Consider the following 24,165-nt stretch of genomic DNA (forward strand, 5'->3'; position numbering starts at 1 on the left):
GCTCCTGTGCTTTAGGCTTTGCCTTGTATGTGCATTTCAAATAGGAAATGCCCGAAATGCTTGCTAATCCTGCTGCATCTGCTAAGGGACAACATACCTTTATCAGCACCATTCTCTGTTCAAGCTAGTTTTAATAGTACTAATTAATACTCCCTAAAACAGTGAATAGTGGAATTGTTCTAGTCAGGCATTTTTACATACTGCGATTAGTTTTTCTGAATACAGCGTGGTACCTAACCATCATTAGTCAGATTCCTGCTGTTTACAATTCTCATGCTGCTTATAGGCATAGTTTTGATCTTCTTTTAATTTTTGCTTTGTACTCCCATGATTGCAGTTTAATACTTTTGCACTGTTCCTTCAGTCATACCCTTAGATTTTTCTTAGACAATAGATAATCTAGAGAATAGAGAATCATTAAGCAGCAGTGTTCTACCTCCACAATCTATTCTCATCATTATTGATGGATTGAAGGCCATACTGAATACTCAACGGAATATGGTAGTTTCTTTTAACTTCCAAAAATGTTATTTTTAAGTTTACTCCTGGGGGGTATTCCACAAAACAGGATTTTTTTTTCATTTGTTAGATAACTTAAGCCAAATGTAAAAATTGTCCAATAGGAATTTCTCCTGTTGGCCAGTTTCCACATTTCACTTAAGTTATCCAGCTAACTGGGAAATTCTACTTTATGGAATTAACCCTCTAGTAAATAGCCTTTTAAATTGCATGTCTTGTTCTTTTTAGCCAACAATACAAATTGATCCTGAGGTATAATTTTATTAGAACATCCATGGACCAGTGCAATGGACCTGTGGAAAAAGCAAGTCGCAGCGGGTCTTCATTGTGGTCTGAGGGGTTTTACTGGAGCACGGTGGCTGTTGGGGTGAGTCGCATTGCTGGCCCTTTAAGAAGTTCCACCCCGTTCCGGGTTGGAGCGTGTTCCCTCACCCGAGCTCCACAAATCCATGAGAGGAGGCAAAGGCTGGGTGTGTCTCGGAATGTGGTGTCTGGAGCTCGGAACGCCTTTCGTTCCCCTCGCCCAGTGTATTACCAAGCATAACTCTTGCTGCTCAGATCATTCACCTTGGCGCAGCTCCCAGGACCCCTTGTTCAGCCCTAGTTCATGAGCACGTTAAATCTGACAGGAGCACACGCTCTTCTCATGTACCTCACTGGTCCCTTCTGTGATCTGCAGATTCCCTCACCTGTCTGACGTGTGCGTCATCATTAGGCCCCTTCAGGCTCTACCGAATTACCCATACAGGCAAAACTTGTGTTTTTTTTTTATAGAGGCACAAGCTAATATCTTTGACGATTCCTAACAGTCTGAAGAGCATTTTTGCTTTTTTCTTTGTCTTGTCAAGCCATCCTTTTGTTTCAGGTGTGACGTGGCTCCAGTTCAAAAAAAGCGATTCACTGTGCAGTCGAAGCAATTTTTTAAAAAAAAAAAACAACAAACAAACAAACAAAGAACCTATGGATATGTAGGGTTGGGTCAGGTGTGAACTTGAACTACCATGATTTCAGACTTGTTGAGCATAGCCGCCTATGGCTTTCCAAGAGTTAACGCCCCCAACCTCCTACCCCCACACCGGCCACCCTCTGTTGCTGACCCTAAATCCCCCTCTGCTTGCCTTTTGACAGCTCCCCCCCAGCCTCTAAAAGGGATTTCTTTGTGCTGTATGCAAAGCGGTATGCAGTGCACATTCTGGGGGAATTCAGCCTGCCTTGTAAACACTATAGGAGGATTTTGGTAGCATGGCTCTGGTGAGCTGGAATTCACCTTAAACAAACCTCAAGGCTGGGTCTGATGAAGTATCATGCGCATTCATCCTCACTGCAAAACTGCAAAATCGTATGTGCAAGTGAACACAGACTCTCCTTTACAGGCTGTAAGCCAGGCTGATAAAGTTAATCAATTAAACATTATCATCCTAAAATCTTACAAACTGCAAAGTTATGAAGGCTGACTTTTGATTCTCTTTAGGCAGAAAAGATGCAGAGTTTCTCCACCAAAACCTTTTAACGGATTTTTTTCTTTTGCTATGTTAATATTCTTATAGTGTCAAGAAACGGCTCCCTGAGTAGCTGCACGTGATCATTAAAGAGCTTCTCTTAAGCAGGTGCAGTGATGTGTGTTCCACAAGGGGGCAGTGTGTCTACATTGTACAGAAAGGGCAGTGCATTTTTTGTAAGTACATAATACACTTAACTGTAATTAAGCCACTTTGACTCTTGAAAAATCAATACTTACATGACTGAAATATTACATTTTAACATCACCTTCTTAGCACATCGTTATTTTCCAAGAAAATTCATTTTTAATACTATTCCTGATAGTAATGTACAAATATTAGTTTAAATAAAATAAAAGTTAATTGCTTGCTTGATTAATGGTATCCTTTCCAAAAATCCCACAAATTTGATGTTTCCAACAGATTTACATGTTTCTTTTAACAGTCTCGGAGTTGTGTTTACCAAAAACCGGAATTGGCCCCAGGTTAAGAACAGTCCTCTAATTCCAGTATGTAACTGTCAATAAAAAACAGAACATGTTCCAAAAACTAGCAGAGCTCAATATGATGAGCCGGTTTTGCAGGCTTTCTTTCTGAAAAATCGCTCTTAGATCTGCATAGCAGTTTTTCCTTAGTCTATTTCCCATAAGTCAAGAAAATCATTTCATAAGCTGAAGGCTGTCATATAATTGTGAAAGTGGCATATAGTTACCAAAGCCTATAATAAAAATAATAATAAAATAATAAAATAAAATAATGACAGCTCATTTATTGAGAGTGAAGGAATGGCAAGTTTTTCAATAATTTTATTAGAATTTACAAAACAATTTGTACAGTTTTTTTTTTCTTTTTCTTTTTTTTTTTCATTTTGGGGGGTTTGACATCAGCTTGTGGTCCCAGTACACTTTCAGCTTGGTATTATATTTTAATAATGATTTGAGATCTGAAGAAGCCACAGTCTAACTCAGAAAGCATAAACTTTGTCACCTTCATATATGCACTATGACAAGACATCAAACACCATGTATTCATTTTATACTAACAAAAACACCTTGAAAACTTATAGAACTTTTCCAAGAACAATATCTTAACATTTCAAGCTAAATGCAAACATCGGGTCAAATAAAAGCCTCTTTGAACTTTATCTAAAGCAAGATGATGTATTTCTTTGACTAGTTAGTACATTTACATACTTTAGTTTTCAGAATTACTGACTAATCAAAGAGATAAATGACTAGATACCCTAATTTACTTATGCATATTAATTCCCCAGAATTAGTTGTGTGTTTTCCCTCTGTGTGTGTGTGTGTGTGTGTGTGTGTGTGTGTGTGTGTGTGTGTTTGTGTCCGGGCACTTGCACATGTAAGTATGGAATTATGTGAAGATAAAACTGTCTTCTTGTGTGTCTCCACGCAAAATTAAATTAACTGAAAAGCACAGTTCTGCCCATGAGAGACGTGACATTTTTACAACTTGTGAAAAATCACTCTGAAGTGCAAAAACTTCTTGTTTAACATTAGATTTTATTATTTTCTGACATTATGTGGTTTGGGGGTTAAGGATTTTTCATTTCAAGTAAAATGGAATGTCTCCAGAAATAGTTATGTATGTGTGTGTTTTTTTAAAATATCATGACATGTTTTTTTTATTGATATATATTAAAATAACATGTTTCTTAATGTGAACAACATACAAAAAAAAACATTCTAGAATTGAGACAGTCATATTGTAATTTTGAGTAATGCATTTCATATGGAAATACCCATAAAATAACCTTTTGCATTTTTTGTCATATCAATATACAAGATGTTAATCATATTTTCAATTAATGTTTAAATATTTTAAACCTTGGTAGCTTGTTGTAGTACAGAAAACAGTAAATGAAAGTTGTGTTAGTAAACAAGGATGGGAGTAATTACACACAACTAAATGCGAGAATACAGTTTTATAAGGTTCCTTCAGTGTTCATTCTCAACGTGTGGGATGACAGGCTTGCATCCCAAGTCTTTATCTGATTATAAACATGACAAACGATGCTAAAGCAGTGGCCATTTAAATCATACTTTATCAAAGTCTGAATGGGATTTTCCTTCAAACGATTTTTCACTATTGATTACCCAAGGTTAATACATTCTATCCGGCTAAAAATCTGTCGCCTATAAGGAGCTTCTCAGCTTGACGTAACAGTATATTCCTGAAGCAGCAGTCAGGCAGTCCATCAAGGCTTTGGAAAAAAAAACAGGAAGCAATGAGGTATCAACTTTGGTAGTTTAAAAAGCCTCATATCTGACTCATTTCGTTTACTGATTAGTCATTCTCCAATATTTACCATTTTTCAAAAACCAACCATTACACGTGTAGGAGGAATTCCTCCTGAAGCCTTTTAACTTGTGCTTGTTAAAAATTGATTCTTAAACAAAGAATGTTAGCAGTTTTATCACATTCGATAGGCGTCATGGCTTATACTGCTCTGCACCATCTTAGAAACTCTTTGGCACACAAGTAAACATTTCAGGAATATTTTGTACCGGTACCACTTAACACAATCAAATAACAATCACTTTGGGTTTCACTCAACTGAAATTACTGAAACAAACGTAACATTGATATTTTGCACAGAACAATTAGAATCCTCAACTCTATATTACTTAATCAGACTCTACATTACTTAACCAATTTAAGAAGGCTAGTCTAATTATACTATGTTCTCACATAAGACACCCAATATTAAAATGTTTTTCAGTAGTTTCTCAATACCCTGATTTTTATTTTAAGTGTATTTTTTTTCTAAACAAGCCCCTCTATCTGTCAGACTTGCTACCGCATATTTCTGTTCTACTTATAAATAACTTATTTCGGTTTCTTTTTTTCTGCACGAGATGAACGCATTGTTTATGATCATACATTCATATATGATGCAATATTTCATATATTGCGCAACACTTTTTAATGCTCCCCTATTGAAAAATTTTTTAATTAAATGGTAAATGCATATTTCTGCAAATTTCTACCTGCTGAAAATAAAAAAGTAAGAATTTAGGAGCCTGTGGATGATTTGGTGTTCTTTCCGTTAATGTTCCATAGTCCTTATACAACGTAAACATGTATATGATAATCCAGTCCAGTCTGGTCGCAAGATTGGATTCGGTCGGTGTTTCCCATACAAGTAGGCGGGTCCGCTTTAAAACAGGAGGTGTGGTGCCCCCCCCCCCCCCCCCCCGAACGTATAGATCGTGCCTTAATAGAGAAAGTATGCAGTGATTTTGACGCGTATGGCGGTGTACGCTAGTTCCTCGCTGTCAATAAGGAGTGTCTTGATGCAAGAATGCTAGGGAAGACTGCAGTGTAACTCGGATCACACACCAAGAAAGGGGGGAGGGGTTAAGATTGAGGGAAGGAGGAAAAGAGAGAGAGAGCGAGCGAGAGAGAGAAACGAAGCAGCGCGCGAGGATCGGAAAGAGGGAAAAGGCAACAGATATTTGATTAGTTTGTTAGTAAGTTTGTCTCTCCGGTTGTACGGCTCTACTTTCCATACTAGCAGTACGAATTAAAAAGAAACAAGTGCCAGCGGAATCTGTGAGGAATCAAAGGTGGACTGTTAAGCCAAAATGTGTATCTATAAACTTATGCATTCATTTCATTTAAAGAAGAAATAGAAGGAGCAAAGACCGTAGGAGCAACGTAAGTTAAAATATTTCATTTAGGCCTATATAAAGGACGATTAAAGGCCATTTTTTCGTGATTATTTCTGCATTTGGATTCAGATTGATATTACCATTTTTAAATAAACTGTTAGGTTTTCCCCTTTTTTGGAGGGGGGGGGGTAGGCGGGTACTCCCACCCTCCCAAAAATTCAAGCGCATGCATAGTCTAGACTGGAGGGTTTGTGGGTGGGGGTGTTGTTGGTGTTACTTAAAAAAACTTTAAAATAAAGGGTAACATACTAACTCTTCACGCTTTCTTTATAAATATTTTAAACGCAATGCTTCTCAGTGATTGTTTGCACTGCAGGGTCCTGCATGGGCTGTTAGTCGCAGTTGCAGTGTTAACTATATTAATTTAATGGTTTTTGCATGTATTCATGTTCACTCTCTCAGCTAATTGCTACTGATTATTACTAATAAGTCCATTAAAATGTACCTGCAGATTTGTCTTCAGGTGTCCTGCTGGAAAAGTAACTGCGCTATTTGTGAACTATAAATTACTTTATTAATAAATATACGCGTGCTGTTGATTTGGCTCTTTTGTGGTGATTTTATTTTTATTTCATTTGTTAAGTTTGCTTTTTTATTTTGAGCACTTATATTTTGCTCAAATTCAGTAGATGAACTATGCTGGTTGTACGCAGGCTCCTACACATTTGGCATGTTTATGAAGAATGTACAGAATGTGTGTGTGTGCGCGCGCGCACGTTGTAATTGCAGTCCATATGGAAAATATATATTCAGTTCTTCGCTGTCAAGACAGTAGCACCTATATCATCATCGTTTTTGGAAGACTTTACATGTCCACGTCCTATGATGATGATTGCGAAGCATTTCATTACTTAACGTATGTAAACTAACAACAGCTGAAGTCGGTTCTGGACACTGTCGCAATTTATATAGAGCGAAATTCCTCCTAAATGGACGTTAAACTTCATACTCGTGTTTCACGGAGCAAGTATTTATTTAATGATCATTTTACGAATTTTCACAACTGAACATTCAATATTGCGGACATCAAAACATCCCTATTAACTTTACCAGACAACTTAGGTTCAGTAATTTGCGAAATAAAACTAATCCACTGTATGCTTTGTTTTACCACTTTGACGATCAGTCATAAAGTTCCTATCGTAATGTGTCCTCATCGTTGAATTTCGACAAAATCTTGTGTTTTGAAGTGCCAAACGACTTGACTGCGGAAATAGGGGACGTATCATTCAAAGCGGAACACACGTCTTCGGTTACTTGTTTTAAGCGAATCGTATACAAAACAAGCATTCATATTTTCATCAGTGAAACCAGTTGCTATACTGGGTTGCGAAATTGTAATATACCTGACGATAGTATTTTCTCTTACCATACTTAAGGTTGTAGGAGTTTTTGTATAAAAGGTTATCAGCCCTGTCTTGTTGATCACGTTGTTGCGTGGTTCAGTCGCATGCAGCCCCTGACGTTTAACTAGTCCATGCCAGATCCGTGCAGTTTAAACAATACACACCCGTGGCATTAGCAAGTAACGCGTCCACGCGATATCCAGAGCCAAAGAGGGCTTTTATCTGATCCGATGTTTGCATATTTTATTCCAAAGTCTGGTGCTACTTCTTAAAGACTGCGGGATGGTGTCGCGTTCTGCGTTGTCTTCGACTCTTGTTGATATACATTATACTAATATACATAATACAATGCGTAGGGAAAGAAAGTGTCAGGGCAATAGTGGCAGTTTTATTCACAGTGTTTTACAAAAAACGCTAAAGGCTTGTCTTAAAATAAGCTCATGCTGCTAAACTCGGGCAAAAGTTATCAAACTTTGGCACACGATATACTTTAACCCATTTTTTCCCGTGCTTTTTCGAGTAAATAAAAAAAAAATGCAGCACAATGTGAGTACAGTCAAAGGAAATGTGTCAAACGTTTTATCTAGGTAGTAAGTATATATTTGCTCAGAAATAAACACAACATTATAAGATATGCAAATGATCTGTAACAGTAACTAACAATAATTTCTTTTGTTCGTGAAAAAGGGACTGATACTTAGCTAGATGGATAGAAGAACACGGCTTCAGTTCCCTAACCTCTCCTCGGGGGCACCCCAGCAATTCCGTGTATTTATTAAATATCACAACCAGCTCAATTAATTAATTAGTTAAATACCTCAGTGAGTTATTGATTTGCCAAACGAGGTGTGCTATGTCCAGTCAACAGTGAATGGGTGTATTGCATGGTTATTGCTAATACTATGGTGACATTACACTCTCATGGGGACGATGGTGGCACAGGAGGTAGTGCTTTCGTTTGGCAACTGGAGGGTTGCAGGTTCGAGCCCTGGTTCCTCCTGACCCCATCAAAGTGTCCTTGAGCAAGAGAGTCCATTTCTGTACCTCAAAAGGTACAATTAATTGCAGCTAATGGTACAGTAGGTAGAGCCTTGGGGGTACAGCGCCCGTGACAACGGTACAAATTTTTACCTATTTTTCTGAGAGTAGGAGATGTTTTGAAACAGCTAAGCTGACACACTTTGACAGATGTAACATCATAGTTTTACACCAGCATGATCATTTAAGCACCATTTTCACTGACTCTTTAAGAATATATATATATATATATATATATATATATATATATATATATATATATATATATATATATATATATATATATATATATATATATATATATATATATATATAGGGGCGGCATGGTGGTGCAGTGGTTAGCACTGCTGCCTCACACCTCTGGGACCCGGGTTCGAGTCTCCGCCTGGGTCACATGTGTGTGGAGTTTGCATGTTCTCCCCATGTTGTCGTGGGGTTTCCTCCGGGTACTCCGGTTTCCCCCCACTGTCCAAACACGTTGGCGTCGCTGAATTGCCCATAGGTGTGCATGTGTGAGTGACTGGTGTGTGAGTGTGCCCTGCGATGGGCTGGCCCCCCATCCTGGGTTGTTCCCTGCCTCGTGCCCATTGCTTCCGGGATAGGCTCCGGACCCCCCGCGACCCAATAGGATAAGCGGTTTGGAAAATGGATGGATATATATATATATATATATATAAATGCGTGTGTGTGTGAGGGTGGGTGGGTGTAAGTACACCTTCCCTCTACGTATGGAAAGGAATTGCTCAGTTTTAGGTTATGGAAGTGGGAGGTAGTAGGAAAATTCAGCATATCCTGGGATGTTCTGCAGTCCCTCCTGTGACTGCAGCAGAGTGAAATGCAACATTGGACCAAAGACGGGCACATTTCACGCTTCCTTTCTCCTCCACTAACACAAGTCTTCCATATAGGTCATCTAGGAACTGTGTTGTATAGGTCAATGACTGGTTCATGCAACATCACATCATCATTGGACAATGCTGCACACATGGTTATGTTACCCCCCTCTGGCTGAGGACTCTTCTGTCGCTCTTTTTCCAGTTCCATGTCTTCCTCTCCTTCTTTTACCATGCATTCATTCTCCTATCACTGCCAGTCCACTTCCTCTAAAAACTTCACTTACTTGATCCATGTTTGCAAAGGAAATCAAGGCAGAGATGCCTTATTTTTACGGATGGTAAAAAGATTGGAAAGCAAACACCTGAGAGGATGTTCAGCTGAATTGGAAATCAACAGTGTTTGGCCTCATTTTCCTTTTATTTTGTTATACAAAGAATCCCCTAATTTTTATATGATGTGGTTATTGAATGCATTTTGTGTCACGGTAATGAAAAATTATCAATCATTTAGTGCACATAGACCACTGTTGTGCGAACTGTGTGAAGAGTTTTGAAAAAGTGACTTCAGTATGGAGAAATGCGTGTTAACAATTTGAGAAACCTGTAAATGAGGCAGGATCTAACACTACTTAGTTTTTCATTATTTACACTAGTGTCTGTTTAATGCACAATACCTTATGTACAATACCTTGCAGTAATAATATGCATATCATGGGTTTTAAGTCTTTCAGTTTTGGTTGAAATTAAGGCCAGTATTTAGGGCTTAATTAGGCAGTCTGTTATTACAGATGAATTAAGTGAGAAACTCGTTGTTGGAGGGTGTCACAGAACTGGACACTTGGGGAAGTGCCACAGGTTCTTATTAGACTCCAGGCAAACACGCTACGTAGGTGTGTGGTCGGGGTCACAGAGCTTGAGATCGGAGAGACCGGAGAGGTCTGTCCCACAAAGAAGGCATGAGATGGGGGGACACATGTAGGGAATGCGGAAGATTGGGCACAAACAGGAACATGGCAGGCTGCTTGGGTCAGGGCTAGACAAAAGACCAAGAGAGACTCTTTATCACAATACATTGTACATTGCTCAGTACATTGCATAGATCAACAACACCTCGTAACGAGTGTGGGTCTGCTCAGCTCTCTTACAGGGCAAGTGGCTGGTGTAGCCAATCTCTCTAATCAGCTGGCAAGCTCATGAGGGGGGTGTGACACAGCGTGGCATGATGGTGCAGTGCGTAGCTCTGTGGTCTCACTTCTCTGGGCTTGAGGGGGCAAATCCCATCCCAATATATGTATGCAGAGGTCCATGTTTGTTAGATGTTGTGCTGGTCTTCTTTGGGCATGTGGGTTCCTTCTGATAGTCCAAAACCATGCAATTAGGCTAAACAGCATGTGTAAATTGCCCTTACTGTCTGTGCTTGTGCCCTACAATGGACTAGCATGCCATGCAGGGTGTACCTCTGCCTTCTGCCCATACTGCCTGGCATATTCCTTGATGGTACCCATGAAGGTACCCAGTGGGCAGTTATATGATTGATGGATTGATTTCTTATTGTTCCTTTGTGTCTTCCAGAAGGCATCATGACAGACATGCAGGAACACTGTGAAAACATTAGAAGCTACTAAAAACATTTCAGGTGTCACTTACATATAAAGAGTTGGTCTTTTTGACAAAGCTGAAAAGGACAGTCAGTCGCCCTCTGCAGCAGAGCTGGGATCTCTGTGATGAAGAGCAGCTCGCCTTGTGATGAAGAGCAGCTCGCCTTGTGATGAAGAGCAGCTCGCCTTGTGATGAAGAGCAGCTCGCTCTGTGATGAAGAGCAGCTCGCTCTGTGATGAAGAGCAGCTCGCTCTGTGATGAAGAGCAGCTCGCTCTGTGATGAAGAGCAGCTCACCTTGTGATGAAGAGCAGCTCGCCTTGTGATAGTGCTGATTGTGATGCTGGTTGTTCTGCGTGACCACAGATCTCCGGGCTTTCAGTGTCGCACCTTGATGTCGGCACACCAGTTAGGAGGAATGTCAGGGAACGCTGCCGGCTGGAGCTGACCTACCCAGCACCATGCCACAGCTTTCTCCCTCCTCATAGTCCTGGGTGGGGTGTCGTGGTTAATTGTTTAATTTCCCAGGAGCATCAGTCCCAGGCATGGTGGGGGGGTGGGAGTCCACTGGGTTTGGGTCTGGACTGAGGTAGTTTAAAAGCTGGCCAGGAGAAAAATTCTAGGAATACCATGCATGTAATACTAGAGGGACATGTCTGGCTGTAGTTCGTTGGATATGGTCCATATAAATGCTGGTTCCATAAGGATAGAGAGTGCAGGAGAGAGAGTGTGTGTGTGTGTGTCTGCGCGTTTGTGTGAGAGAGCATGTGTGTGTCCGTGTGTGTGTGTCTGTGTGTGTATCTGCGTGTATGTGCATGTATGTGTGTCTGGTCGTGTGTCTGCATTCTGCATGTGCATGTGTCTGTATGTGTGTGTGTATGTATGTCTGTGTGTGTGTATCTGCGTGTATGTGCATGTATGTGTGTCTGGTCGTGTGTCTGCATTCTGCATGTGCATGTGTCTGTATGTGTGTGTGTATGTATGTCTGTGTGTGTGTGCCTGAGTGTGTGTGTTTGTTTGTATTCCTGTGGCTGAGCTGGCAGAGCCGGCCACGGCTTTACCCTCCCTAGGCAGCGGCATGTTCCCATGACCGGAACCCAGGAAGCTGCCCTGCCAAGCTGGCAGCGGCGGAGCACTGGTATCCCCTCGGTGTGAATCCTGCCAACTGGCCCGCTCCTCACTGGCCTCATTCATACAAACCTCAGGCCAAGGCCATGAAGGCCCAGTGAGCTCTGCTGTGAGACGGGGCGGCTCGCAGTGGAGTGGCCGCGGCTTGGCAGTGCCCGCACTTTGCACTTGTACTGATGACCATTAATCGACAAGGGTGTGATGCTGTTAATTAGGATCGTGAATTACTGAGGACTGAGTATCTGTCAATGACTTGATGTCATAAAGCTCTTCTGGCTGCTGACGTACTGTGACACCTACATGCCTAAATAAGGGCCCTGAGTGGAGCTCACCCAGAATCACTAACACCCAGCTCTCTGCCTTATTTCTTCTCAGGTGTCCTCCACTGGTACATCCAGGACCGTGTGCACTTGCCTCCCCCCCACCCCCGTCTATCCTTCACCAGAGCTGCCTGTGGGGGCTCCATGCCCAGACATCCCCCTCCCTCTGTTGGGTGATGCTGGCGGAAGGAGGCACAGATGAGTAACAACGGTACAGCAAAGAGGCTATCACAGCCTGGCGGTCCGGAAGCCCCTGCCGAAGCTCCACGCCGGGGGAGGGGTCGTCCACGCAAACCGCAACAGGTCAGCTCCAGCGTATGCCCAGTAATCTACCCCATCCAGTAGGGCATCCCTGCCAAAGCCTGTATGTTGAAAAGGCCTTACGTTGGCTCAGTGTGATTGATTGTAAATGTTGCGTCTTCCCCAATATACCAACAAGGATAAGAGTCTGAAAGGTATATAGTAATGTGTCAATGTGTCAGTCAAAGCTATGTCAGAGCAGACATTCACATTCTGCAGTAATGAACCACAAAGAATGTAAATAAAACAACACATCAGTGATCAAGTTGTAAAATCAGTTCTCTAACAACTGAGACAATTCAGTGGAGCCTCATCAGAAATAATGGTGTTTTTGTTGTCTATTTAAATGCTGCAAACTTTAGTGCAAGATGCCTAATTTTCAGGTTGCATTTCAAGTCTTCCTAAAATGCAGTTAGCAAGATGGAGAGACTCCTGCCTTCGGAATGATGTGTGATTTATTGGATTTCTTTACAATATGTAGTTTTATTCAGCTCGGGAAAAAATTAGGAGACCACGACAACATTTTCAGTTTCACTCATTTCTCATTTTACAGGAATGTGTCAAATATGTATGTGTATGTATGTGTAAAATATGTATTTTTTTGGAAACTGCAGCTTGGCTCTTCCTTTTGCATTGATGAAGGGCTTCTTCCTGGCTTTATGGGTCTTCAGTCCTGCTTCTAGGAGCCTATTATGAATTGTCCTAGCAGCGCATTTCACACCACTTAATGTTTCCCATTCTTTTTGAAGGTCACTTGAGGTCATCTTCCGATTTATGAGGCACTGCCGGATAAGTTGACGGCCATCTCTGCCATTAGGAAGTCGCTTCTGCCCTCTACCTGGCTGGTTTTTGGTCACTGTGTACTGTTGTCTTAGAAACTTTGAGTCTGGAAGCAGTGTAGCCTTCTGCCAGCAGAACCAGAATTAAACCAAAATTTCAAAATGCAGATTTAAAAAAAATATATAGAGTGGTCACTTAATTTTTTTCCAGAGCTGTAGACGTTAACTTGTGAAGTATATGGCTGTTTCGCATTTTTTTCTATACTATCACATCCATGTGCCTTTCCATGTCTCCCTCACATGTATGCACACCCTCTCTGTCTGCTCAGCCAGCCGTTCTACAAAGTGGTGTTTCCTCTCTCAGAAGTCACGTCTTTTAAAAATATTCAATAGCTGTGATACTCACGGTTCACAGTACTGGTCCAGAGAAGGGTTCAGCCGCCAGTTCTGTTCCTTCCAGGAGCTCAGTGGGCCTCCTACCCCCAAGAGACCTCGCGGACGTCCTAGAGGGAGTAAAAACAAGGGCCCCCGTGCCACACCCAAGGTGAGAGGTAACCCCTCAGCTGTTGCCTTGGAATTTACGTGCTGTGTTAGCATGTCAGTATCTGCCTGCTGTGCAGCCCGGTCTTCTTTTCAACCTGGATCCTTTTAGGTTCTTTTAGGGAACCAGAATGCATATGAAGTTTGAGTCTTTATGGAGCCCAGCGAGCCTGAGAATTAACCCCCACTTCCCCCTGCCTCCATTCTGTCTCCCTCCCACTTCAGAAAACAGAGCCAGCCGGAGAGAAGAGACCACGAGGCAGACCGAGGAAATGGGTGAGTGTGTATCCCGGCAGCCTCAGCTCCCAGAGACACTGCCCCCGCCAGCTCCCCACCCACTGCAGTGGTGAAGGTGCCCCCTATCGACCTGCTGCCCATCAGCTTGGATCCATACAGATGGAGCCTGAGGCAAAGCTGGTCACTTCCATTGGTTGAATGGGTCTGGATCAGCATTGATTTATTTTGACTTTGCGACTCATCGTAGCCCTGACAGGTTCGCACCGGAGAACACACGCTGGTGACAAGAGTGAAAACCTCGTAGTTACCCCCCCCCCGCCCCCCCAGCCCTCTCCTCCTCCATGTGCTTCCAATTAGTCCGGTACAGGTTGTGGGCATCCCAATAATGGAGGCGGGTCTGCGTGGTTGCGGGACATCGGGAAGTTATTAGGGCCTGCAAAGGCAATTTCCTCCCATAATCCTTTGCTGGCAGTGTCCAGCTGGATGCCCCTGTGCCAAAAATCACATTGTTCTTCTTTTGTTTTGTCCCCCCAACACACACACACATATACACTGTTTTTCTGTGTTCTGGGGTCAGTCTGTTGCCAGGTGTGACGACTGTGCTGCACTGAGTAACCTCAGCCCCTTTGTCTTTGGTGCAGGAAGTGACACAGCAGCGGAATCCACTGCTGCCCCAGTGCTTCATGGGATCTTGTTGTCAATCTGTGTCATTCACTGCAGCCATTTTACAAGCTGGGGAGGGGCTGGGGGCTGCATGCCTGCATGTGGTCTCCGCAAAAGTGGCACATTTTTTAGACACAGAGTCCTGACACATTAAGATACATTCCTGACAAAATGAGCCCTGGCAGGCAATAACATTTATTTTGGGTGCGAGGGAGACTGAAGCAGTTAGCACGTTTTTTTCTGAAGCAATAAATAGGGTTATATTTGCACTAACTAGCTGCAGAAGTTTAAGAACATATATTAAAACAACGTTAGATTAATTTGAGTTAAATTAGATCCCATCTCCTCACCCTAACCCTAGTCCACCCTCTTCTGGAGTTTGCGGCTTCTGCATTTTGATGCTGTGGCGGGAATGTATTTCAGTCTGCTGCAGGGGAATCTGGGTAATGGTCCAAACCAGCCACATGGAGCAGCAGGGAGGAGGAAATGTGTTTGATTACAGGAGGAAGCAGGTCTGCTGGGGCCCGCATTCCACAGATGCCACACACAATAGAGAGAAAAGGGGGAGTGAGGGACAGAGCGAGAAGGGGGGAAGAGGGAGAGAAGGGGCGGAAGAGAGGGAAGGCTGGGGACGAACTGGAAAAGAACGCAGGAGCAACGGATAGCTGGAGGAGAAGTGAGCAGAGAGGAGGGAAGGAGATAGAGAATACAGAAGTAAGGGAGAGATAGGGTTATGTTTGTCGGGAGGTTTGGTTCAGACTACCAGCATTCACAGTGTATCGATGTGGACAGGGGAGGGAGGGGGGACGAGCTGGGCGGGGTTTCCAAATGCATAGGTCACTGGGTCACCTAATAATACAACGCGCCTACCGAAGGTGGCCTGAAATCGTGTGCGGGCCTTCCATCCCGTACCCTGCAGACCGTTAAGGAAGCTGCAAGCTCTCGCTGAGGGCCGGTGAGTACAGCCTCCGGGGAGCATGGCAGCTGTCTGTAATGATCTGGTAGTGCCAAGCCTGAGAGCCGCCGTGCCACATGATGTCTGTCCTGTGGGGGTGGAGGAGACCCTGGCTGCTTGTTCCGCCACCCCCCATCCCGGCCACCCAGGGTGGGCCCGGCCACTGACACTCCTTGGCGGGTGGGGACCTGGAGCCTGGCTTTCTCCCTGTTCCAGAGTGCCGCTGGCTCCAGTCCAGACCCCCCGCTTCGGTTCCTCTCGGCTCTGAAATGTCTGCCAGATGGAATTCAGCTCCAGCAGCCACCCCCTAACCCCCTCCCCATCCTGCTCCTCTCCATGCCTGCCTCTATAGTCTCTTCTCTTGCTTCTTTGTCTCCTGCCCCATCTTATGAGGCAGTTGGTGCATGTGAGGGGGGGGGGGGGGGGGGGGGGGGGGTGTGCAGGACCAGAATGGCGGGAAAAGGGTATTGAGTTGGAATCTAGAGCAGAGCGACAGCACTGGGCTGGACGAGCCAAAGGTTTGGGTGGCCATTTAATGTGATGCCTGGAAATTTAGTACGGGACGGCTGTCTGTCATGCATGGGTAAACAGAGAAATCCACCTCCGAATGTCTGTGTTCCGGGGCTGGGGTATAGGAGCATGTCACTGCCTGTTGTGCGACGCCCATTTTCAGGAGCCTCCTTCGCTTTTATGAATGGAGTGTCTGTCTGGCTTAAGCAGCTGGGGCAACCGCCTATCACAGTCTGCCTCCACGCCCCCCCTTCATCGCCCACACTTACATGCCCATCCCCAGGAGCTCCTCCTCTTTCACAGCTGGTACACTCTTATGGACCAGCAGCTGTTTGTCGCAAGGGGTGGGGGTGCTAAGTCTCAGAAAAGGGCTTTTGAAGTCCCACCTACTGCTTTACAGTTTAATAACCTAGTGAATGTAGACAGTAGGCTGGACTTCAGGATGGTTCCTGGTCCCACTAGAACTTCTTGACAATGTGTCCTGAAAATGTGCTTCCAAATGATAAAAAATCTTTTTGTACAGTTCAATATTTTACATTTTGCCTGAAGTTTTATAAATGCTGATATTGAGCGTGTGAATATTGTACGATGACTCCAGGTATGTGGGCGATTACCATAGGGGGCGCCACTGGGCAGCTTATAAATAACCTGATTATGGATTAAATATGATGAGATCCTGTCATGGATAGGCTAATTCTGCACCATGTGATTGAAAAGGTGGATTAAAGACTGGTCATGTTACTGGCTGCTGACTGACTTTATAAATCACCATCCCAGCTGCTCGCTAAAGTAGCTTAGCAAACACTGATCTTCATGTGAAATTTGGATCTATGGCCTGTCCAGGAAGTTGTTGGCCACTAAACGCACTGACAGGGTGTAGATGGCGAAGAACAGAAATGCAGAAATTTTGTAATAAGCATGATTCACATATGTGACAATGTTTCCGTTGTCAGATGATCCGTTATTGGTTTCATGAGCTGTCTAGAAAGTATGGGTTCACTGTGGTTAATGTCATGACTTTCTTTTCTTGCAGCCTCAGAAAGTGATTCAGGAGGGACAACAGCAGGTAAGAGAAAAAAAACCCAAAAATTTTCAAGTAGCCTCATCGCTCTGATTGATGGGCCTGTTCTGTTGTCTGCAATGCGAATGCACCAGTCCAGCTTACTGTTCCGCTTAGGGCACCAACCTCTAAAGAGAGTGGACACCTCATGACTACATTTCAGCTGGTTCAATATAGGCCAAAAAGGGATTGCAGGGGGATGATGAGTAACGGATACAGAGCGTTCAGTCAGATACATGTATTTTCCAGAGTGAGGTGGAATCACATCGTCATGCTCGTAGCGATGAGCAGAGCCATCCCACACGGGCAATGATTCGCAGTGCTGGACATCAGCTTTTACCCGTCATGCGACCAAAAACCAGCGACACGGGCTCCGAACAAGCTGTGGGCAGCCTGAAATGGTCTCGGCGATGGGCAGAAAAGGGAAGCAAAGCAAAGGCAGCAGACAGATGATCAAAGAAGACTATATTGCAGGAGGTTAGCTTAGAAATGTTTAAAACGGTGGCAAGTAAAAACATTCTAATTCATACATGCGGTAGTCTTCGCTGAGAAGGTCCAGCGTTGGGTTTCACCAGTAATAGCTGAAATGCTCTGTTAGAGGAACAGAAACAGTACCCTCCACTTACTGAGACAGGCTGGTTAGCTGCGCTTGCTCGGAAATTGAATGGTAGGTTCAGTTTTGATTAACCCTTTCGCTTTGCATCACCAAGAACAAAGCTGTGGTCGGCTGAAAAACAGAAAAAAAAGAAAGATGAAATTTCCGTTCGGACTGCGCTGTAGCGTACTGGCCACCTCAGTCGCTCCTAGTTCATGTTTTCCCAACAATCCTCTTCATCGCACTAAATTTCTACAAGCTCCCCCTTCAGGTTAAAGTTCATGATGTCTCCATTCCTCAGTGTAGGAATTCTTGCGTAGTTCTTACCTGATCTAGGTAAGTGATCTAGTAATGATCTAGTTTACTGTTGTCCTTCTGTTCTCCTTTAGGTTTGAAGTAATTTTTTATAGAGAATAGGGGTCTTTCAATATTACAGGTGCTACTTGAAAACTGTGGGTTTTTTTTCATAAATATATGCAACCTAAGCAATTTCACAGCGTTTGATCAAACAGGTAGTACTTCAAAGAACGTCAAAATAACCGTTTCCCCATAAATCAGCAGTTGAAATAGCTAACGAATCTTTCACTGGCCCAAATAGCCCCTTTCCCACTAGCCTTGTTCTCACAAAACAAGAGTAACGATATCTTTAACTGTCAGAGAGACAGTCTGTCTCACTTCCGCTTAACGTTGGACGAGAAACTGAGAGCGCGGAGAATGAGTCAGGATATAGAGAGGAAAACCAAAATAACCGTCATCTTCCTTGCATCTCTTGGTTTCACACACAGACAAATTTCCTGGAAAGATGGGAGGGAAACCCCTCTTGTTTTGAGGGTACAGCAGGTACAACCGACATTATTCATATGAAGGCAACTGCTTGTACTCAACACACAACCCAAAGCCATGGTATTGACGAATTTCACAAAACTGCAATGAGTGCTTGTACTTTTACAAGAAAAGGAAAGTTATGTTCTTAAAGTAAGTTCGGTTTCATAGCACATTCATGAGTTTAGTTTCTTAAGCCTAACAATAGTACTAGATGCATTATTGAGTAAGCAAACGGCTTATAAGGAATGTGTCGATCTTGGGAGCTAAGCTGATTTTTGCTCCTTATGCAGTCTGGACCCTAAAATCATGCATGTTCTGCATCAGCGGTTGGCAGGTGCGTCTGTGATGTGGCATTGTTGCCATGGCGCTGCATATTCAGTTTCCAGGAATGCTCCAACTATGCTGATATTACCCGTTGCATTCTTGTGACGTGCACCTCTGGTGGCCCCGACCACAATGTCGTCAGCCGTGATGTCAGCCCCTCCCCAACCATCGGGGCAGCCATGCACACCTCAGTTATCATAGCAACGCTGCTTGTTTGTAAACACAGCATTTTCCTTCCATGCTTGGTTACTGGGGCATGGTTACTAGAAATTGCGAGCTGGGTACCTGGGTATTCTGTATCATAGCACCCTGAACCTGTTAAATGTCAGGTAGAATACAGTTGAAGTAATGTTCTTCACATCAGCAGAGATAGTTTAAGCGCACAAAGTTATAATTTTAAAAGTACCTGTTGCTAGAGGTTTTTGGAAGGATTCTGTGTCTGGGCTCCCAGTATCTTATCATTTTCAGTTTCGTTTAAATCATTGTTAGTGGTGCAATTTAACATCTTAAGGAAATGAAAAGTTATGCAATATGTTTTTAACGTGAGTTTGGTGGTGAAGGTGGTCAGAGTGCATTGTTAATCATCTTAGTCTAGTTTAATATGCAGGATCTACTCTAACAAATAAACATCAAATATGGCTACACTACAGTCCCAAAGACTCCATTCCTCAACCCTTGCATTGTTTGTAAGATTTTTACAAACCTAACCTGTCCCTACCACCCTCACATAACACCAACCTAGTGTAATGTTCCCTTGAATACCACCTGCCCCCAGCACCCGCACGCAACCGTACCTCATTCTTACAATCCAGCTGTCCACGCACCTGTCTGAAACGCTCACATATAAAGCAGGCTGTTCCTACTCTTCACACATAACTACACCCCTTTGTAACAGTCTCATAAAATGTGACACAGAACTACCGTTGATGATACAGTCATGCACTACTCCACGCCAGGGACGGATTATGGGTTGTGTGGGCCCCTGGGCAAAACGTTCGCGAGCCCCCCCCCCCAACCACCAACACAACCACCACAATTCAAGGGCCCTTGGCAGCCAAACACCCTCCCTATAGGGTCAGGGGCCCTTGTAGGCAGAGGATCAAAGAATGTAGGCCCTCTAAAATAGACAAACGAAAATACATTGTTGATAAGCATTGCAAATTGTTTTGGGCTAGGGGCCCCATGGGCCCCCTGCACCCCAAGGGCCCCTGGGCAGCGGCCCCGCTGGCCCGGTCCGTAATCCGTCCCTGCTCCACGCAAAATCACATTTACTCTTCATCCTTTCCTCTGGAAAGAAAAAAAACCTTAAATATAAACCATAGTCAAGCATACAAAGTGTACATATGTTAATACTGCATGTTATCAGGTGTAATTACAGTGCATATCAAAATGTATGACTCAGTATTAGCAGTCCAGCCATAGATGGGATTTTAATAATTGACCAAGAATAGGTAGCTGTTCTGGGTAAGGTTATACAGTCTCTCTCTTTCAATCAACCTCCCTCATTCTCCGCTCCCAGTGGAGCTGGCAGCTAGTGTGGGAACGTTGGACTGGAGCTGGGCGGACATGCCCAGCTCCACATGTGTGCACCGTTGTCTAAGTGTGGAGGGCCGTGGGGGGTGGGTCATTGGGAAGGAGCTGGATTCAGGCCAACCTCTTCACAAATGGACCATGGGGACTTAGATTTTACAGTGATCACAGCAGGCGGATATGTGAGAGAATGTCAGTGTGCAGTGTGTTTTGTGGGAGACTGTATGTGTTTGTATGAATGAGTGTCTGAGGAGTATGGAACCTGTTCTGTGACATTTTGGTGGATCCATTTGACATGTTTTACTGTAATTATATTGAGCACAGTGTAAGGCTACAGTGTGAATCTAGGAAGAAAGCAAATAAGTTTAGGTTTCCGTAGCATGACTTACTGTCTTCTCCACACTTCTATCTGCTTTTCTGGAGACAAATACCACGCCTGTCATGCAAAATTGAACATATCCGAATCATGGTGTATGTTTCTCGGGAGACTTAAATGGGGTAGAGAGCCCTAAATGGGGTAGAGTTCTACATAGCGGGGGAAGAGATGCAGGGGCGGAAATCCAATATTCTTGGTTCTAGTCACAGCCTTGAGTCAGTGGGTTGATGGTGGCTCTCTAGGGCTGATTTTGTAGCTTTCAAAATTTAATTTAAAGACATTTGTTAAGGATTGTGTTACATACTTCCTGCTAGTGAACAAAATGTGAATGTAGCTGTCTTACTTTGGGTTTGGAAAGGGGGGGGGGGCAATGGAATGAATAAGAACACAAGTGGCAGAAATAAATCTAAGGACTTATGGTTGAATTGAGCTCACTTACACATGAGGTAATGGGGGAAAGCCAGGGGCAGGGGGTGGGGGGCAGGAAGAAGTTGGAAGCGGAAAGCGGAGGGAGGTATGGGGTGATGGGGCTGGGGAGGGGAGGGGGTTCTGTTCCACAGCTGGAGTAAACATCTATCTGTCCATAAGCCTGTAGAAGCTGCAGCTGACTGCATATGGCTGATCCACGATTCCTCTGTCTGTGGCATGTTTTGTGTGTCCAGTCTGACAAGCAGATTGAAATGAGTAAAACGCCAGTACACTGACCCCCACACTGACACCCACACTGACGCCCTGCCAAACCAGCATTTATAAAAGCCATATTGGCACAGTTCCGCCTTAAGGAGATGCTCAGTCTAATTCACTGTCCTCAGAGACGATCAGACAAACTGTGTCTCAGCTTGATGACATCACAGTTGCTTGATTAGCATGCAATTGTACTCAGCTTCTGTAGAAGGTAAAGAAGCTCTTCTCCTTAAAGGGGCTCAGTTTGGGTCTTCTCTGTCTTTGAAGTAGACCGATATCATCTCATAACACATGACTTAAACGGGGGCTGTGACTCCTTGGTTCTAAGTCAGAAAGGAACTAAATTTTAAATTATGCATATATATGGTATATGTATTTTATTTACTTGCTATTTCATGTACATGTGAGGGTGTTTTGTCACCGAAATCAGGCAGTTATGTGAACTTTGTCCTTGTGTCAACATTCATCTATTTACCAAATGTTTAATAGTTCAGTTACTACTTGATTTCTCATCCCGTTGAGGCTGTGACTTAATAACACATGACTTAAACGGGGGCTCCTTGGACCTAAGTCACAGAAGTCATAAACAGCCAAAGAAAATGATGTTTAAATGATCTTTATCTTGATGCTATTATGCCTGTCAAGATGTGTTAGCTCAGCCATTTCAAACCCTCTAATAAAGTCACCCCAGTACTTCCAGCAACCATCCAATACAAATGAGATGGCCGCTGGCACACCTCAGCCCATTTAACTAATTAAATTCATTACTTAAGCGAGCTAGTGGTGAAATTTAATAAATACATGACAGTACAGATTCTTACTGGTTTTTATTGTGTTACTCTTAACTTTCACAAGTTTTAATATTAAATTGTGGTTTTTGCTATGAGCAAACATGCACTTACTACCCAGATAAATAGTTTTAAACAATTCTTTTGACTTCCTAATACTTTTGCACAGCACAGTACATGTGTATTTGCTATTTCATGTATGCGTGATGGTGTTTTGCCACCAAAATCAGGTAGTTATGTGTACCGAAATGAGCAAAACAGCCATATGTGCACAGATCAGCCTGACTCTTCAGATTTCTGGGTGTGATCTTGTAATAATACACCTCGTTTTTTGTTTTGAAAGGTAAGTGAGGTAACAGAAACTGACGGTCTTTCCCTCTGTCCCCACAGGCTGATCCCCAGGGAGCCATGGAGGGTCCCTCTCAGACCCCACCCCCAGCAGAAGGGAAATAGGCAGGGTGCCACTCTCCTACCTCACTGGCAGGGCAGCGGTAGAGGGAGGGGCTAGATGCTCCACACCGAACGAGCCTTGAAGATTGCAAAACAGGAAAATAATATTGTTTATATATATATGCTTTCAGTTCATAATATTTTAATGTTGCCACTGCCAGGGTAACATTTCTCCTAGAGCAGACCTGGGATTGACTAGGGACTTTCTTCACCATTCTGGGCCGGTCACCATTCTGGGCCGGTCCACCTGCCCTTCCACTGCCTTCTTCCTCTCCCACAACCCTATGGCTATTTTTTTTTTCTTTAAGTGTCTCTCACTTGTCTCAGTTTACACTGCAGGGACAAAAGGTATTTCATACTGTAGGAACTAAAGGCATTTTTTGTATAATCAAAAACCAATCTGTTTGCCTACTCTCTTGGGAGGGTAGGAGCCGCACTGAATCATTGGATTGAGAAATTTACTGTATCGTAGGTCTGTCCTCTCCAGATCAAAGTCTTTAGCAGAGTATGGGGACAGATTGACACTCCTGATGCTCCCAATGGCCACTGGAATCTGGCAATGAGAATAACGAGAATGCAATCAGGAGAGTCACTTCACCTTGAATTCTTGGCCCAAAAAACCAAAATGAACTCCATGTTCTTGATGGCAAAGCAACGTGCCGTGAATCTGCTTTAAGTGTTTGCGCCTCCTCCTGGGAGTGAATGTCTTTCTGTATGTGCGAGTGTGCTGATATTGTTTAGGTGTGTGCTCTGTGCCTTTGAGTGCTTACATGAAGGGAGTCTGATTCACTGTCCCCAGAGACAATCAGACAAAGTGTGTCTCAGCTTGATGACATCACAGTGGCTCCATTAGCATGCCAGTGTACGCAACCTCTGGGGATAGCAGAGTTCTATAGAAGGTTAAGGGTAGAAGCTCTTCTCCTTAAAGGGGGCTCAGTTTGGGTCTTCTCTGTCTTTGAAGTACACCGATATCATCTCATAACACATGACTTAAACGCAGGCTGTGACTCCTTGGTCCTAAGTCAGAAAGGAAATAAATTTTTTAAATTATATATATATATAATATATATATATATATATATATATATATATATATATATATATATATATAGTATATGTATTTTTTTACTTGTTCATATACATGTGAGGGTGTTTTGTCACCGAAATCAGGCAGTTATGTGAACTTTGTCATTGTGTCAACATTCATCTGTTTACCAAATGTTTACCAGTTCAGTTACTACTTGATTTCTCATCCCATTGAGGCTGCTGTTTACTGCAGTAGACAGTGCTCTTTACTATGGTACTCGTTTATATTCATTTAATTCATTTACACTTCAGGTATTTTTGCAAGTATTTTTTGCTTGACTCAGATTCAGGAACATGATTTCAAAATACTCAGTTACAATATATATTGTGCTATATAGATATATTTATATATTATATATATGTTTCTTATATTGTTTGCAAATATGACAGATGACATACAGACCTCAGCACATGGGTGCCACAAGGGCCAACCCTAACCCCACCTCGCTTTTGCCTCCCTGTCTACCTCAGCCACAACAAGGATG

The 24,165-nt window shown here is 43.2% G+C and overlaps 1 protein-coding gene and 1 long non-coding RNA gene across 3 annotated transcripts; one reads left to right on the top strand and one right to left on the bottom strand.

The window, feature by feature from the left end:
- Positions 1 to 3,313: 3,313 nt before the first annotated feature.
- On the bottom strand, positions 3,314 to 8,292 carry LOC125745008 (uncharacterized). The gene is made up of 2 exons (XR_007398541.1): positions 7,083 to 8,292; positions 3,314 to 4,242 (listed from the first exon to the last, which is right to left on the bottom strand). It is a non-coding gene; the product is annotated as an uncharacterized LOC125745008 (long non-coding RNA).
- Positions 5,235 to 22,823, top strand: si:ch211-161c3.6 (high mobility group AT-hook 2b). 2 transcript variants are annotated; one of them, XM_049017386.1, is made up of 6 exons: positions 5,244 to 5,699; positions 12,034 to 12,281; positions 13,518 to 13,601; positions 13,823 to 13,873; positions 16,996 to 17,028; positions 22,535 to 22,823. In XM_049017386.1, exons 2-6 carry the CDS (start codon positions 12,177 to 12,179, stop codon positions 22,595 to 22,597), a joined length of 336 nt encoding a protein of 111 aa, XP_048873343.1. In that variant the 5' UTR covers positions 5,244 to 5,699; positions 12,034 to 12,176; the 3' UTR covers positions 22,598 to 22,823. The 2 variants fall into 2 exon arrangements, with proteins under 2 accessions (XP_048873342.1, XP_048873343.1); XM_049017385.1 differs by lacking the exons at positions 16,996 to 17,028; positions 22,535 to 22,823 and adding an exon at positions 14,476 to 15,071 and having other exon boundaries at positions 5,235 to 5,699.
- Positions 22,824 to 24,165: the final 1,342 nt, after the last annotated feature.

This window comes from Brienomyrus brachyistius, chromosome 6, assembly GCF_023856365.1.
Source record: "Brienomyrus brachyistius isolate T26 chromosome 6, BBRACH_0.4, whole genome shotgun sequence".
Taxonomy (NCBI): Eukaryota; Metazoa; Chordata; class Actinopteri; order Osteoglossiformes; family Mormyridae; genus Brienomyrus; species Brienomyrus brachyistius.

Excerpts from the sequence above, each read along its gene's own strand:
- si:ch211-161c3.6 (XM_049017385.1), top strand. The coding sequence starts at position 12,177 with ATGAGTAACAACGGTACAGCAAAGAGGCTATCACAGCCTGGCGGTCCG. Across the intron at positions 12,282-13,517 it reads GTCCACGCAAACCGCAACAG|GAGCTCAGTGGGCCTCCTAC; the intron begins GTCAGCTCCAGC and ends TGTTCCTTCCAG. Across the intron at positions 13,602-13,822 it reads GCCCCCGTGCCACACCCAAG|AAAACAGAGCCAGCCGGAGA; the intron begins GTGAGAGGTAAC and ends CTCCCACTTCAG.